Source organism: Ceratotherium simum, chromosome 2 (assembly GCF_057802395.1).
Source record: "Ceratotherium simum simum isolate JZ-2026a chromosome 2, ASM5780239v1, whole genome shotgun sequence".
NCBI lineage: Eukaryota > Metazoa > Chordata > Mammalia > Perissodactyla > Rhinocerotidae > Ceratotherium > Ceratotherium simum.
This window is the reverse complement of record NC_141901.1, coordinates 68,175,410-68,193,636: the sequence shown is the minus strand read 5'-3', so window position 1 is coordinate 68,193,636 and position 18,227 is coordinate 68,175,410. Positions and strand designations below refer to the sequence as shown.

Sequence of the window (18,227 nt, the reverse complement as noted above, 5' to 3'; positions counted from 1 at the left end):
TGCATCTTATTTCTTCCCTTTGGGGAAGGGTTTAGGGAGATAAAAATGACTTTTTGAGAGGATTATAAGAGAAGTTTCATTAGGACAAAGCAAGCTTTTAATTAAAAAGTTTCTCTAAGGAACATATTGAATAAAAATGCAATTGTTAATGATAGAAAAGAGAATGGATTCCAGAGGGCAAAATAGGAATTGAAGGGAAGGCTGGTGGAAGAGGAGGAATGGATTGTTTAAGGAAAGATTAGCAGTTGTCATTCTTGTTAAAAGTAAAATTTTTATTTTCACATCACGAAGTAAAATGTAGAAACTGCCCTCCGCACCCAGGACCCTATAATTTATGAATTAGAAGGGGCCTCTAAGTCCCACCACCAATCCTCTGTTCAGTAGTATGTGAGACTAATAACTACTAGATGTCTTCAACAAGGGAAAAGAAGATCAAAAGAAATCATGTAATTGCCTTTGGATAGAAGCTTTGGATAGAAGTTTTAGAATGAGAAATGAAGGGATAAAACGAATTCTGCATCCTTAAAAATGATGGATAAAACTGTCATAGTCAAGAGGAGCCTAAAGAGACATGACTAAATGTAATATGGGGTCCTGGAGCAAAAAAAGGACATTAGATGCAAACTAAGGAAATCTGAATAAAGTATGGACTTAGTTAATAATAATGTATCAATATTGGCTGATGAATTGCAACAACTGTACCATACTAATGTAAGATGTTAATAATAGGGAAATGGAATGCCTGGGTTATATAGGAACTCTGCAGAACTTTCTATTTTTCTGTAAATCTAAAACTGTTCTAAAATAAAAGTTTGTTAAAAATCAAAGATAAAATTTGTAAATGATTTAAAATAAGTTAAAAACAGTTTAATTGTTCAATTGAAGTGGGCAAGGTTAGAGATGCCTATGCACATCAGCAAAATATGACTTCAAAGGAAGAGGGGATAGATATCCCATTACTTCATCCCACTGGACTTTGAATCTTTATCAGATACAAGGTTGTGTGTCCATCAGTTTTGGTGGAGGAAGGGTTAGTAATAATATGTCAAAACAGAAATTTATAAAATTACTGAATCACTGAAAATGTCTGGGTGGCCCTGCTGATGAAGATCATATCACATGGAAAGGATCCCTGCGACATCTTTCTTTTCTTTAGTATATGGCAGTTTATGATGCTCTTTGACATTATTTTGTCCTTATAACTATCCTGGAAGTAGAATAGGCATCTTGATCCTCTATTATCAATATGCCTAGTGTTTTTTCTCAAATACCTGCTTCCTTAACTAAAGATTTAAATCATTAAAATTAAAATTATTTCTACAGCTAAAAATAATCCATCAGAGCCAATGTATGTAACTTGTTTTATATAATTTTTACAAAAGTAAGATGGTAAATTTGTCTTCCCTTATAGCTAGGAGTTAACATTAATATGAAAAATACAATACAGAATTTTCTTTTTCAGGATTTATCATTATGGTATAAATGGTGCATCATGAAATCTTTTGTAGGTTTTTATATTTTTATAGTAGCAGACAACATTAAGATTAAACCTGAAAAAATTTTTACCTCATTTCTAAGAGTATACTGAGGGAAATTGTAGAATCCGTCCTTAGAGGCTTTAAAAGTCCGGTAAAAACTCAGACTATTCTAGTGATTTAGAACTACATAAAGATGGCTTAAGCAGTTTTTCTAAATTATCAGCCCTAGGGGAGGAAGTACATATTAGTGACGTTAAGGACAGTGACTGCCTTCATCTCTTAAAGCACTCTTGTACCATACTCCAGGCTGCCTAAAATGAAGAAAGATCATTTGGCAGAAGACTAGATCACCTGACTTACTAGCATAGTGGCTCAGAATGGTGATAATAAATGGAAAAGTTGGGAGACTGGGAAATAGCATTTAAACAGTAGTAACAACAGTGGGGACGTCATGGCTTACATTCTACTTTTTGCTAAGTCTTCCATTACTTGCTTACTAGAAGGAGGTAAATTGCGTCTAGTTTGAACCTAAATTTTTCTCACTAGAAAATTAGCAGTCTTATTTTTTCTGAAACGCAGTGTTGTTTATTAAAATATGGCATTCTCTGGCATTTTTTTAAGGTCTCTTGGGTCTATCACACTAAAAAAAGGGGTTTAACCTAGACTTTCAATTCTCAGCTACCGTTTAAAATTAATTTTAATTGTTCTTTTAATTTTCAGTGATCATTTTTCCATGATGAGTCTTGATGTTTTAAATAATATGGTGCCACCAAGTTATCTCCATTATAAAACCCAGATTTCAAGAAGAAATGTATTTTTAAAACAATTATGTCTTGAATATCTAAAGTTTCTTGGAACAAATTTTCCATCACCTTTGAATATTTTGGTAAACTTTTCATTAGATTGTTTAGTTGTTCATTGGCATGGTAGAGATGTATTTTAGAAGAAACTTTTTCTGCAGACATGAAGTGTTAACCTTAGACTGTTGTGTTGAGATTGATATATCGAATTGAGAGAGATTGATATTTTATATGTTCATGAATTAGTAATTTTTCTTGAAATGTCAGTATGGAAAGAGGAGTAATAAGTGACTTTAGAACCATAAATTTTGGAAGTGACAGTAATGTGTAATCTAAGTACGTGTCTCACATTCTTTTTTATATATTACAGCATTTTTTTTCCTTTGAAGTAAAATAGATGCATCTTTTTAATTCCTTAGTATTTTTTGAGCACCCTATGTGTATAAAGCATCATACCAAATATACATGCAGTGGTTCACAAAATGTTGTCTAGAGATCTTTGGGAGCCCCTGAGACCCTTTCTGGGGGTCCACAACATCAAAACTATTTTCATGATAATACTAAAATGTTATTTGCCTTTTGACTCATTTTCTCAATAAAATATGTTGGAGTTTTCTTCATCACTCTGAAAACTAACAGGATGTGTGATCATGTGTTCCTGTGCTTTAAAGTTCTTGGTTTTAATTTCTGATATCAATTGATAGAACCCAGGTAACTTTTTGGTCCTCAGTAATTTTTAAGAGTGTAAAGGGATCCTGAGACTGGAAAGTTTGAGAACTTCAATGTGGGATACAAAGTTTAATACAATTCTAGTAGATAAGTAGGAGATAACAGGGTTTTTAATAAACAAGAGATGGTGGTTAAAAGTCAAGAGATACACGGAGAAAATGCTAGGGATTAGGAGACTTTCGAGATGATTTTAATTTTGGTAACTAATTATAATTAGTTCAGTTAAATTTTTCTAGTTTAGTGGGCCCTGAGAATCACTTGTTGCCTATTAGAATTGAAAATAAAACCAGAAATTAAACTGATTTAATTTTTTGTTGTGGGAAAGAGCTGGTCAAATTTCTTTGATGGCTTTTTTAAGTCTTTTTTTATTGTTAAAAGGGAATTTGAGGATTGATGCTAAACTTTTTTCTTCTGCATGCCAGGAATTTGCAGTTGGTGTGTGTGTGTGTGTGTGTTTGTTTTGGGCCATCAACTGGATTCGGTTAAGACCAAGGAACTTAACAGAATTTTACGTTACTTTTTCTACTAAGAGGTAGCCAATTAAAGGCAGAAAGAAACAAGTGAATGATTTGACAATATAATGCCTACATCTGGAGTTTCTGCCACTTAAATAATTGTGTTGTTGTCAACTTCAGTTGAATGCTATATGCATTCAGCCAAAGCTGTTTGAGAAAACTGAAGAACAATGTTTAAAGAAAGGAGAAGGGGTCACTTTCTAAGAGTATGAAGAACAAAATTACTGTGAGTGCATGCCTAGGAATTAGGAATATATCTTTATACTTGACATTGGCAGCAGATTAAGATATCCACTGAATGTTAAATGAAACAACCTATAAAACGTAATGAGAGCTATGGCATTTAATATGGAGAAGTTAGTAATGCTATAGAATAGTCGGGTAAAAAGATCCATGCTGATAGATCCAAAAACACTGAAGACTACTATGCATTTAGTAAATACTAAACATGAGAAGTTTCTGTTTTAAAATTAGATCCTTATGTATGGGATTTACTTTAAAAATAAAATGGGCGACTAGATGAAACAAGATTGGCCGTTAGTTGTTTAATAACCAGTCTGATGAGTACATGGGGCTTCATTATTCAAGTCTCTCTATCTTTATATATGTTGCAAGTTTTCCAAAACAAAAAGTAAATTTTAAGAAAGAAAAATGGAGAAATAAGAAAAAAGGGGGATCTCCAAAAATGGTGTTGGCAAAAATCTGTAAAATAAACTTGTTTAGAGCAAGATTGTAATGAGAAACATATCATTCCACTGATGCATGCTCAGAGAGAAGGGATAAAAGGAGATTGGAGGGAGACTGTAAGTCAAAAACTGAAGAGGTTAAGAATCAGGACTCTTAAAGAACCCTTCAGGCTGCCAATAAAAGCCATTTATAGTTCCGATAAAGTAGAAAGAGTAAAAACTTGGCTAAAAGAATAGGGTATCTGAAACAAAGGTAACAGCACATCCTTATGACATACACAAGAAGGCTGGAAAGAAAAAAAGAAGAAATAAACGTGAACTTATGGGACGACAGTGCTAAGGGTCAGTTCTACCCAGGTATGTCATGAATTAACTTCATTTAGATTGGATATTTGTTTCCTTTATTGTGGGAAGGAGAAAAAGAACATGTAATTCATTTCTTTAGTAAACTAATATTTATTGAGAAATAAGTTGGTATGTGAGAATTTAAGGAATGAAAGGATTCTGATTGGTTAATTGAAAAGTGGATAAAAAATGCTGAGACAAAAGAGAATTCTTTGTAGAATAAATGGCTGAAGTATCTTAAAGATGATAGGACAACCGCAGGACTGGAAAGTAGACTAGAGATAAGAGGGAAATGTTAAAATTGGTAGGCAAAGGATAGGAAAATAGTGAAAGAGAAAGTATGTGATACAGTGACGTTTTCTCATTCTTTCTGCTGGGGAAGTATCGTGTTTGAGAAATTTGTGTTCGTTATAACTACTTGAGTGTGGAATTCAGACAGACCAATTTTGGTAAGATTTTCTTTAGGTCATTTGAATGAATTAAATAATGATGTTCAGAGTGATTTGTCTCAAACTGAAGGCTTACTGTATTTGTTTCATAAGCTGTAATTATTTGTCTGATTTCAAATGAGTTTGTGAAGCTAGCGCTTGTATAAAAAAGTGAGTTAATGTTATGTTGAAGATGATATTTTTCAGATTTGGCTTCTCAGTATAAACCACATAAGTGAATTTTTCAGGTCTCTGACTTGGAAATATTATATTCTTTGTGCTTTGTTTGCTTTTCCATAGGAAATGGAATGTTGTATATTTAATTTTTTAACATAATACAGGTATGTACCTTAGTTCTAGTAGTTAATGATTTCATTGAAACCAGTTACTTTTCTCTAACTACTACATATCACCAAGTCTTTTTTCTAAATGTTATAAAAATTAACTTTCAGGAACCAGTTGGAATGGGCAGCCCTAAGCCATGCACCCATCGTGCTTAAATTGGTTTTTGTAAACGACTTGTGTGTGTTTCGTAAAATATGCTTTATTTTAAAATTAGGGCTTCCTGTTGCAGCTGTTCCAGGAGCTCTGAGTCCTTTGGCTATTCCAAATGCTGCTGCAGCAGCTGCTGCGGCTGCTGCTGGCCGAGTGGGTATGCCTGGAGTCTCAGCTGGTGGCAATACAGTCCTGTTGGTTAGCAATTTAAATGAAGAGGTTAGTAAAATAATTTTCTAATGTTTCTTCTTTAACTCCATTTCATTCGTGAAAGTTTTTCATGTTTATTTCATTTTGCACTTGCCTTTCTTTTTATGTACATTCATTAGTCAAAGTATTTTCTGTATGTTTCTACTTCTGAATAAAATCTATGTACTTGTTTAAGTAATATTTTATTTCTTTAGATAGTCATATCTCTTTATATATATATATATATATATTTTTAACCTAACTACCTATTTTTCCTAAGAAAAATATGGTGAAGTACCATAGTTTGGCTTTTTATCTTTTTGTTACTCTCAAAGGCAAATATGATCTAATTTGCAGATTTAACTGTAAAACAATTTTGCTCGTTGCCTTTTCTAATTATTTGCTTGTTCATTTCATGCTTATGTGTCATTGCATTTTTTTAAATCTTATTTTGTGTGAACTACTCTAATACATTTTTCTTTGAAGGTTCTTCCAAAGATCTTGACGAGGCACTCTTCCAGTCTTTCTTAGTAATTTTTTCTTTGCAGTTATTAGTCATTGTCATCTAAAAATATTTTTCAACTTTATCCCCCCATTCTTGTTAAATAAAATTTATTGCTGAGTTATTTTCTTTTGTTGTACATTTTATGTCTGGTATATTTTATTTTGATTGCTATGAAAGCTGGTATGAAATGTGGGAAGCTAAATGTATCAGTTTACAATGTCTAATTTGTTTCATTTTTAATTGGCCTCTGTTAATATGAACATTAAGCTTATTTTATCATTTAATACTGTTGTCATTCATAGTTCTGCATGCTAAAATGTTTGAATCAGAGTGCCTTTGTTTTTCTTTTAAGAATTTTGCCTGCATTTCATAACCAGCCATGCTTATGCAGTTAAAGTTCAAAGTTTAAAAATTCCTATGCATGCTTTCCTTCCCTATGTTGAAATGAAATGCTGTAATTTACTCTTTGATATAGATGTACTTTACCCATATTTGTCTTGGATGACTACATTTTACTCAGTTTTTCTTGTACAGTACATAAACCAACCATTTTCTGACCAAATTCCTGCATTTCCTATGTACTGACCTATATTTTATTTTTTTTTTTGTTCCCCAATTCCTTATTTTTTTCTTCTGCATTGCTGTTTCCCTTCCCCATTTCATCCTTTTCCCTGTGTGTTCACCTTCCCTTTCCTTGTCTTTTCCCAAATGCCCATTCCCTTCCCTGTCTTATCCTTTATTTTCCTTGTCCTTGTCTTCATTCCCTGTCTCCATTCCCTATGTTCATGCTTCTGTGCTTGAACAAATGTTCCTCGGACCAACTTGCCCCAATTAACCGCCTTGAACCATGATCCATGACCACCTCACCATTCTGCGGGAACCACCCTTCGTTATGGATGATCTGTTCATCTCCGCTCTTCCTCGACTCTTCTCTCTTCTTGTCTTACGCTGCTTGCTCTTCTCTCCTTCTAAAGATGGTTACGCCCCAAAGTCTGTTTACCCTCTTCGGTATGTTATTGTTAGCACTATACTTTTATTATTGATTTGATTTTTGTTTCACCTTAATTCTTATTTGTAGCTAGCACTTTGGCTTAAAGTTGAATAGTAAATCTTTTGCTATTTTTCTTTGCTATTTAAAACTCTCCATAGACACAAAATTTGTTTTAATGCATGCTGATTTATTTTGCATGGTCTTTAATTTAATATCATTCACATAGCTTTGAGGGTTTATCAAAATTATTCTTTTCAAAATTCACTGTTCAAAATCTTGATCTTCTTTATTCATTTGTGAGAATGATGAGTTTGAATGAGTGATCATGTTGATGTCTGAATGTTTCATTAATATGTCAGAAAAATAATCTTTAGCTGACTTGCACATAAAATTAATTCCATTTTTGGATTACCTCTCTGTGGCTCCAAAAAAGGTGTTTATGGAGATGTGCAGCGTGTGAAGATTTTGTACAATAAGAAAGACAGTGCTCTAATACAGATGGCTGACGGAAACCAGTCACAACTTGGTAAGATTAAACTGTGTTATCTATACATCTTCAAATCTGATTTCTAATATATAATGCAAATCTGTGAATAGTAAGAAACCATTAATTTTTTTAATAGGGCTCAAAATGTCATGTTAATTTTCATGTTTTAATGTGAATAGTTGTACGTGATGAACATATTTATTTTTTTTGCTATCCTTTGACCATTTCTCAGGTGCAGTCTCATGGAGAAAGGTTTTGGCCCGAAAGTTGCAATAACAATTTCACATAAGAATTATGGCATTTACGTTAAACATCCTTGGTGTTTTTCATTCCTGGTTGCTCCCTGTAATAGAAGTTAACTGTGTATATAGTCCACGGAATCCTGATTAATGCCATGTTATTTTAATTCTTCTAAATCATTTATAAGCAGTTGGTTAAACTTAGTAATGGAAGGAGTCAAATGGAAAATGTATTTTAGAGATACCATGTTCTCACGAAATGAAAAACTTAACACGATACACCATTGTTAATTCCATTTGGGATCTTAAAATGTACTTCAGTCAAGGTACACTTAAATTATTATTTAGATAAGTAATTGATGATTTTAATTATCTCATCTGATTTCATACACAAAGTCAGATCACGTAAATCTAGACTACAATTGCAAACTCATAATGTGATTGACTGTAAATATCAGTAGGTTCTTAGTTTATGGTTCTGTTCATTGGGATTCAGGGATTATGGTGCCTCAGACTAGTATTCACAATGTTAATTTTGAAATTTGCCATTTTTGATGTAAGGACTAGTGTATTTTTGCTATTATATCCAGTGAGACTCACAGATTAACAACATGATATGCTTGACCTTTTGGCCTTTGGAATTAGAAGTAAGTTTAAATTTCAGGGTTTCTTAACGAGCTATCATGGTAGCCTTAGACAGTGTCTAAAGCTTTATACATCTGGTTGTCTGTTTTTTAAAATGGAGATATCTTATCTTTAATGAAAGGTATATAAAGTGCTGATCATGTCGTGCTTAATGCTTAGTAAATCTATGCATAAATCTTTTCTTTCTCTGCTTGTGTGCACTTCTGTCCTCTGGTGGGGATAGTCATTGCCATTGTTTTTATATACATTGTAAGTAGCATTTTACAGTGCTTCATTTTACAGTGCTTCATAGTTAACAAAACATTCTCAAATATTTCTTTTTTTTTTTTCACTCATCACTTCATGAGCGGAGTGTGGCATTTCCTTAAATAAGGGATCATTATGATTGAGAAGTACCTGAGGTAGAATTTAACCAAGTTCTTCTAGGTATTTTTTGGTTTTGGTTTATGTAAGGCCTATTTTAAATAGGTGATATTTTAATTTGTACTATACTTGTATTTGTCTGCTTGGGCTGCCATAACAAAATACCACAGACTGAGTGGCTTAAACAACAGAAATTTATTTTCTCATAGTTCTGGAGACTAGTAGTCCCAGATCAAAGTCCGAATAGATTTGTTTCTGGTGAGGACTTTCTTCCTGGTTTATAGGCGGCTACCTTCTCCCTGTGTCCTCACATGGCCTTTCCTCTGAGCTTCTGGTATTTCTTAGTCTTCGTATAAGGACACCAGTCTTTTTGGATTAGGGCCTCACCCTGATGACCTCATTTAACCTTAAGTACTTCCTTAAAGGCCCTGTCTCTAAATAGTCAGGTTGAGGGGTTAGAGATTTACCATCTGAGTTTTGGGAGAATTCAGTTCAGTGCATAACAGTACTTAACATTTGTAAGTCTTTTACACCTAATTTTTTTATAAGATCTTTTCACTAAAGCTTTGACTTACTAATGTCATGATTTATAATTTTTGGACTATGTGTAGTGGCAAATAATTTATTATTTCTCATCGCTGCTGGGGTACATTTTGCTTTCTTGAAGTATATGACCATAAAAATATGTATTTACACCATCAGTGCCTTTCACATACACTCATGCTCAAATCTCACACAAAACTAGGGTGTACTATTGAAGAAAATGAGACTTAAAATAAATTTAAGATGCTTTGTTTCTGGGCTGGTCTCTGTTCTCATTCATTTTGATTTTCATGGAACTCTGTTTGGAAATACTCATTGTTTTATAATATAAGCAGATGTTTTTATGCTTAGGAAGTAGTATGGGAGAAATAAACAGTAAGGAAAATTAAGAGAGACAGTAATGTTTGAATGTGAATGGAATTGTTGCAGTTCTCTGAGAGGCCATGTTAAATCATTTCAGACCAGAGTTTAAAGGTTTGTAAACAGTAAGATGTTTCTTTAGTAAACTTTTTACCATAGCCTATTTAATTGATATAGTATTTTCTCTTAGGAATAATGTAATTTGTAAATTATCTTTAAAAATAGTATACTGGTCCTTAAAATGTCAATTAAATTCTAGCAAAATGCCAAAGAGTAGTTCCTTCATGTTAAAATAATTATCTAGCTTCTCCAATTAATATTTTTAAGAAGTACTTACAAAAATGCCCCTGTTTTTATGTAATATATATTTGCATCTCAAAAGTATATTTACTTAGTTCTTCATAACAGACCTTTACCTACTAAATTATGTCTATCAAAGTGTGCTGTGAGTGGAAATCATGTAACTCTGGTGTTATGATATTTGAGCAATTTTTAAGTATATATTGGCTTTCACTTTCACTATCATGAATAATAAAGAACTGTAAGTCATACTTTGAGGCTTTCCTGGTCTCACAAAAGAGAAATTTCAAGAGACCTTTCTTCCCAAAACCAAGGAGAGGAAAATAGCAAGTGAAATGGTGAAAAATAGGGGAAAATATAAGTTAAATTATGATAGAATGAAGTCCAGATGCATTAATGATAAAAACAAATGTAAAGGAGTAAATTCATCAATTAAAAGATTGTCAGATTTGATTTTTAGAATGCTACCTATTTGCTATTTACAAGAGACATATGAAGTGCAAGGATGTGGAAGGGTTGAAAGTAAAGGGATATAAAAAAGATATATTGGGTAAATAGACTAAATCAAAGGAAAACATATACCCATATTAATTTAAGATAAAGGTTGTTGATTAACAGATTTAGTTCATAAGGAAGTTACAGCAGCTCTGTATATGTATATGCCTCGTGAAATAGCTTGAAAAGATATACATCCTAAATGGATAGAACTACAGGGAGAATTCAGCAAATCCACCATCATAGTGGGGGATTTCAATCAACGTTTCTGAATTATGTCAAGCAGACCAAAAAAAAATCAAGAAAGATACAAATGATACAATACAATTATCTTAACAGAATTACACGTGTATAGAATTATGCATCTAACATTATGCATCCAACACATTCCTTTTTAAGTACATATGGAGCATTTATAGAAACTGGTCACATACTAAACTATAAAGCAAGCTTCAGTAAGTTTCAAAGAGTAGACCAAATTCTCTGACTAGTGCACAGTTAAGTTAGAGTTAATAATAAAAAGATACATTTGAAATTTCCATATACCTGGAAATTTAAAAATAAGTTCTAATATCTCATGGATCAGAGAAGCTATTTTAATGAGAACTTAAAAATATTTAAAACTAAATGATAATGAAGGTACTATACAAATTTAGATATGTGTGGTACAGTGAAAGTGGTGTTTTGACAGAAAGTTTTAACTTGAAGAATAACAGTATAACCCAAGGAAAGGAGATGATAAAGACAAGACTTAGAAATCAATAGTATAGTGACAGTGGAGAGAAAAAAACAAAGCTAAAAGTTGGGTCCTTTGAAAAGACTAATAAAATAGACAAGTGGATGTTGAGTTTCATTTTAAAAAAATGAGAGAGGCAACACAATATTTTGAATTATAAAGGAGATAGCTATTGATATAGCTCCAGTTCCACATTATATAAACTCCTCTTGTATCTGTAAATTTTTTACTTTTAACTTTTCATTATTCATTAATATTTTCTTCACAAATGGATTAAGGGAAAGGTAAAAAATTATATTTAACCAAAAATAGCATTCCACTGTGCAACATTGACTTTCCCCTCCTTTATCATTGCTTTGTGCATTCATGCCATATTTTTTGGAATGGATTTTAAGATATGAGTCCCTTTTTTTAAACTTGATGTCCTTTTAAATTAGTAATTCAAATAATCTCCTGCTTTATTTTGTTTAATCATTACATATGTACTTAACTTTTTGACAAGCATTCTTTTTTAACTTAAAAATCCTGATATTCTAATTACCCCTCCTCCTCCAACCCCATCCACTTTAGATCACTTTTGTCAAAAATCAGCTGACTAGAATCACTCTCCTTACCTGGCTACTTCCTCAGGTAGCTGTTTGGTTATTTTGCTTTATTTTAATCCCATTTCTCTATTATCCATCTCCTCCTTGTACAGTTATTATGCCTAGAACTTACAGTTTTGTTATTCTTGCCCTTCAATATTTCAAAGCTCAGGTTTTTGTGCAGTCTTTTCATAACTTTCCAAAGCTACACTGACAGCTTTCTTATCACAGCCTCAGTCTGATTTATACCGCTTCATTCCCAAGATTCATTCCTTACAACACATGTTGTGGGAGGTAATAGCACTTTATCATTAGCAAAGTTCTGTTCACTTAAAACAATAGAATTACAGAACTTTAAAAATATTTTATAATTCAAGTAAATTTTATTAAAAAGGAGTTTATGTACCATCGCTATGAATAATTGAGTTGATTTTCTAAGTGTAAGTTTACATTTATCAGTATATGTGAAATGCAGAGTAAGAAACTACTGAGAGGAAATTCAGGCCTGAGAGAGAATTTTTTTCTGTTAGCCTCAGTTGAAAATTTAAGGAAAAACTATTACAAATATATAGCACTGCGGTAAAACAATCAGAAAGAGTAAACTTTTTACAAATGAGGGAAGCTGTAAGTGAAAAAATTGACTTTTGAATCTTTTCTGAATGGTGTCTTATACTTTTACAGCATTTTCCTTTTCCAGCCTGTTTTATATTTAACTAGTTTATTCTATACAAGTAAGTATGACAAGAGGCACGATTTTAATTCTGGGTATCTCCTGGGTCAGACTGTGGACGATGGTGTACTAATCAAATTGAAAACATTCTGAGAGTGGGGATTCTGTTCACAGTTCCCTGCCCTTCCACATGCCTCTACCTCTCTGCTCTTAACACTCTGATTTGAGTAGTCAAATCACACCTTCACTTTAGCTCAAGCATATGACTTATAAAATAGTCTTTTTTAGTTGTTGTGACTACTGAATAAGACGTACAACGTATAACTGTTCTCCAGTCTCAGACCAGTTTATTTAGGTTAAAAATAACCCAACTGCTACCTCAAGAAGTAGCCTCATAATGTTCTTAGGCACTGTGCTGTGTGCTGGGGTAGGGACAATGGTCTGTAGGAGGATAATTAAAATAAATTGTGGTGAATTTAAAAGGAAGTAAAGGATACCGTATGGGGGATATCTAGTGAGGTTCTTAACTTTTCCAGAGAATGAAGAAAGGTCTTCCTGAGGAAGTAACATCAAAGGATGTGTAGACCAGGAGGGACAGTGAAGGAGATAGGAAATTGTTAGAGATAGAACACCAGGAAATTGTTACAGATAGAACACCATGCACACAGGACTAAAGGGAAGAAAAACTAGCACTTAAAGAAATAATGTTTTGTATAGCTGGAGCATTCAAGTGCAAGAAGTGTAGTACTAAGCTACTGTAAGTTCCATGAGGGCTGGAATGGTTCTTGTCTTACCACTTGATTCTCAGCACTAACAAAATGGTTGGTATTATACATCATCAATAAATATCTGTTCAGAGGGGCTGGAGAGAGAAATTAGGATCAGACTAGGAAAGGTACAAGCCATGTTAAAAAATGAATTTAGACTTAATCTCTGAGGGTTTTAAGCAGATAATGACATGATCAGATTTGCAATTTACAGAGGTTATCCAGCTGCTGTGTTTAGAATGGATTGGAGAAAACTAGAGAATAATCCAACAGGAAGACAAATTAGGAGACTGAGTGATTCAGATCAAAAATAAAGGCAGTGAAGGGGGCTGGCCCCGTGGCATAGTGGTTAAGTGCGAGTGCTCCATTGTGACGGCCCAGGGTTCAGATCCTGGGCACGCACCAATGTACTGCTTCTCAGGCTGTGCTGTGGCAGCGTCCCATATAAAGTGGAGGAGCATGGGCACAGATGTTAGCCCAGGGCCAGTCTTCCTCAGCAAAAAGAGGAGGATTGGCAGATGTTAGCTCAGGGCTGATCTTCCTCACAAAAAAAATAAATAAATAATGGCAGTGAAAGTGGGGAAATGGAGAGAATATGAATTTGAGACAAGATACTTATGGGAGGAAGAATATCGTAGGACTTGGCAATTAGGATGTGGAGCAGAAGGGGGAAGAAGTTATAGATGAGTACTGAGTTTCTTTCTTGGGCCTCTAAGTATATGATTTATCAGCAGGATTGTCAAGGAAGAGAGATATTTATAATCTGGATTTTCATTCTATGAAAGAAGCTGGCTTTTTTGCCAAAATGCCTTGTCTAGTGCAAATTAAGTCTTGTCACCAATGGCTATAGTAAACTCATGATTGATTTTAAAATCATAAGAGAATTCAGATTTTGAACTGTTTTAAAATACAAACTAATTTTGCTTTGAACTCTGTTAATGTTGTTTTTTAATAGGCATTCTTTGTTCTTATAGCCATGAACCATCTTAATGGACAGAAAATGTATGGAAAAATTATACGTGTTACTTTGTCTAAGCATCAGACTGTACAGCTACCTCGAGAGGGACTTGATGATCAAGGGCTAACGAAAGATTTTGGTAATTCTCCATTGCATCGTTTTAAGAAACCTGGATCCAAAAATTTTCAGAACATTTTTCCTCCTTCTGCAACCCTTCACCTATCCAATATCCCGTAAGTATTAAAACTGGAGTTTATTAAGGATCTATGTTTTAAGGATAAAATATAAAATCTGTTATTAATATTTACTTTTTTTTGCATCCAATTTTTCTAGTCCTTCAGTAGCAGAAGAGGATCTACGAACACTGTTTGCTAACACTGGGGGCACTGTGAAAGCATTTAAGTTTTTTCAGTAAGCAAGCTTTCTTGTCTTTAAATTAGTGACTTGGTAGAAGTAAAAATTTTCTTCAAGTAAATATTTTTATTTTATTCTACTTTTTCTTTTGGTTATAGAAATTTTTGATTCTGGAGTGGGCAAAATTCAAGTATTTAAGCCCTTTCTAATATTTATGAAGTATCTAATTTCATAATTTTGTTTCAGAAGAGATCACAAAATGGCTCTTCTTCAGATGGCAACAGTGGAAGAAGCTATCCAGGCTTTGATTGATCTTCATAATTATAACCTTGGTGAAAACCATCATCTGAGAGTATCTTTCTCCAAGTCAACAATTTAAAAAAGGAGAGATGAAGATTGTGGGTGAATCACGTTGTTTGGTGTCATCACCTATTGACTGTTCAGAAAAGTGGGGACCAGAGTTTGATTATTTTGTTGTTTCCTTTTTTTTTTTCATGCTGTTATCATTCCTTGGTTATAAAATGAAATGGCGTATGTAAAGGCAGAGTTGTTAACTGCTATATTTCATCTGTTCTATAGGGAAGCCATTTTTATTGTCTGTTTAAAATTTCAGTTTAATTTTACTTTCCTTTTTCAACTTAGTTGACATACGTGCCTTAAAAAGGAAAACTAGTGTTGCTATTGTGCATTTACTAGAAAAAAGGAATTGGTTTTCTAGGGCACATTGTTATATGGGAATTATAATATGTTTAGGCAGGGGTGTGTAAAAAGGTTAAGTTTTTGTTTCTCCTGCTTGGAACTTATTTTGAATTATTGGCTTGTCACATTTCTTTCTATTTAATCAAAGAAGATACATGATATTGAAAGAATAAAGCAGCATTTTTTAGTTTTTACTACCTTAGGCTTTATTGCTTTAAAAAAACATTGGCCTTTTGTATCTCACAATTCTGGTCTAGATTCAGTTATGAATGTCGGCATTAGTTAAAATTAACAAGAGGCAGAGTATTAATTTCTTAAGACAACAAAGTGATTTCTGTAAGTTTGAGCCCTATGTGGAAAGCATTGTGGAATCTTAACCTTTTTGTACACACTCTTGTGGGACGTATCATATAAATGTCAGCACTAAGTAATGTCTTGTTTGTGGCTGAATATTTTTCGTAGATGTTTTTGAAGTTGACATGACTTACGTGCATTTAAATATATATTGCCATCCTTAGTTTGTAATTAAGATTTGGAATATGGTTGTGGATTTCTGAGCATGTGCAGACTGGTCTAGCTAGTTCAGGAACTGGTGCATGTATTTTTCAAAGATAAAGAAAGTGTACTGCGAAAATTTGCAGGAAGATTAATTTCGTGGCAGTTTTCTAAAACTGACAACCAGGTGGGACCAAAGTTTATGTGCCTTTAGTCTTAATTTACCTTGCATTGTAATATTCAGTTTTAATAAATCTTCAAAATATTTTGTATTTAGGAATAGATCTGACTTTAATAAAAACATGGCTCAGAATCTACAGGTCAAATTAATTTGAACAGTTCTTGTCAATCTGAATTGTTGATTCTGTTTAAATGACCAATACTTTTTGAAATTGATGTACTTAGTTTCAAGATTCATAGATTCTGTTATCTATGTAGACAGAATGGTCATGTATATTTTCTATTAGTTGAGTTTTTACATCTTTAGAAATGTAAAATTCAGTATAGTTTGAAAGCGGCACAATTAAAAATTAATTTTCTAACAAAGTTGGGAGGTTTGATGGTTGTTTAATTTCCTTTTGTGTGTACTCTGCTTACCTCTGTAGCATGCTCAATAAACACTTCTGTAGCTCTGTATTCACCTTTTCTGTCTTTCTCTGCTGCCTTTTCTCTCTCCTCTTCTTTGTTTTCACTCCACTGTGCTTCTGAATTCATGTTTATTCTCTGCCAGGGTGGGAAAGGAGTAATACTATTACAATTCTATGGCTTTATACCATAAATAAATCTAGATGCTGTGAAATATACCAGCTGTTTTTTTTTTTTTTAATTTAAAAGATGGTAACTGCTTTTCAGGAGGACACATATTAAACATTTCCCACCCTGTTATAATCTGCTTTAAAGACATAACTTTTATTGTAGCTTGTTAATTCTTTCTATCTCTTTTGTTGTTGTTGTTGTTTATTTTCCAGTAGATTTATGCACTAATAGATCTTTTGGATTTGCCATGCTCTCTTGCTGCAGTTTCATCTTTCATCTTTTGTGTCTGCTAAAGATTTCCTACTAATCTTAGACTGCCTAGTGAATTTTAACAAAGGGACCTAGATGTTATTGGAAAGAAACAGTAACCTGTCGTCTGTTTTTGCCTTGGGTGGGAAGGAAGGTGTACATTCAGGTACTTAAAAACGTAAGGGTAACTTGCAAGGTTGCTACTTTCAGTTTTTAAAGGATTCTGATTAGGGTGCTATTTGTATTACTCAAAATATTTTTGGTGACCTTTTTTAAAGGTGTCAGATAACTTTGGAGTTATACATGTTCCTTAGGTTGATTCTGTTATAAAATAACTGATAATTATGCAGAATTCGTGTTAGGAGAATAAAAAGCAAATGAAGGCATATAAGATACATTTAAATGTGCTATATTAATATAATAATTCAGTCACCTCCAAAAAGGAAGAATATAATAAAAATAATTGTTTACGTTTGAGTCAACAACATGGGAGTGATTTGAAAGCTAGGTGACCTTTCATATTTTTTCTTCATAAAATAGCATTGTAGTACAGAGGCAGTCTGGCAACAGCAGATGTGCCTCAAGTCTGTAAAAAACCAATACCGTGGTTAATGGATAGTAATTGAACCAAGTTTCTTCAAGTTTTCCTCAGTATAGGGTGGTGGTTGAAATACCTGAAAGTAGGTACAACCCCCCTTTTCAGGTAGTTCCTTGTGGCTGGGATTGGCCTGGAAGAAGAAACAGAAGTCCTGGGCTATGCATGGCAACGGGGTTGCTCAGGTTGCCGAGCTGGGGAGAGTTCCCAATATTTCCGGTAGAGGATGACCAGAAACCAAAGTTCTTCGTGCCTAGGGAGTGGCAGATTCTACAGTCTCTTAACAGTACACTCCATTACAGCCAGGCTTCCAAAGCACCAAGTCAGTAAAGTGGGAATTTTGACACTCTAGAGTATTTTAAATTTGGTACATTAAATTAACCCAGTCCTTGGCATATAGTAAATTGCTTAAGTGTTAGGTGAAAATAACATCAGCTTTGTCATCATGATTAGTACACCTGTATGCTTCAGAGTCTTCTCTCTTACCATGAACTAGCTAACGGTGAAGTGTTCTTAAGACTGAGCTGCTTGAGTAGGTAACTTCATGTTTTTTTTCTCTTAAGAGAAAAACTGTTTTGTTTTGTTTTGTTTTTTTTACATTAAAGAGGATTTTGGAAATGAGTTGCAAAGTATCTACTTAAGGAATGAATTCATACAGTTTATATTTAATGTTAGAAATCTAATTTAGCATTTGAAAGCAGCTATGAAAACCCTGGCTTAACCAGGAAGGGTAATGAATCATTCTATTAGTTATATTAGGAATATACTAAC

The 18,227-nt window shown here is 33.3% G+C and overlaps 1 protein-coding gene across 5 annotated transcripts in view; it reads left to right on the top strand.

The window, feature by feature from the left end:
* Positions 1 to 16,402, top strand: part of PTBP2 (polypyrimidine tract binding protein 2) — a 71,385-nt gene extending 54,983 nt beyond the window's left edge. For 2 of the 5 annotated variants that reach the window (XM_004420802.3, XM_087446973.1), the window contains exons 9-14: positions 5,541 to 5,695; positions 7,145 to 7,178; positions 7,595 to 7,687; positions 14,325 to 14,541; positions 14,642 to 14,719; positions 14,909 to 16,402. In XM_004420802.3, the coding sequence (XP_004420859.1) occupies positions 5,541 to 5,695; positions 7,145 to 7,178; positions 7,595 to 7,687; positions 14,325 to 14,541; positions 14,642 to 14,719; positions 14,909 to 15,041 (710 nt within the window). In that variant the 3' untranslated portion in view covers positions 15,042 to 16,402. The remainder of the gene's footprint in view (positions 1 to 5,540; positions 5,696 to 7,144; positions 7,179 to 7,594; positions 7,688 to 14,324; positions 14,542 to 14,641; positions 14,720 to 14,908) is intronic. The other 3 variants (XM_004420803.3, XM_014780127.2, XM_014780126.2) reach the window with 3 other exon arrangements.
* The last annotated feature ends 1,825 nt before the right edge of the window (positions 16,403 to 18,227 follow it).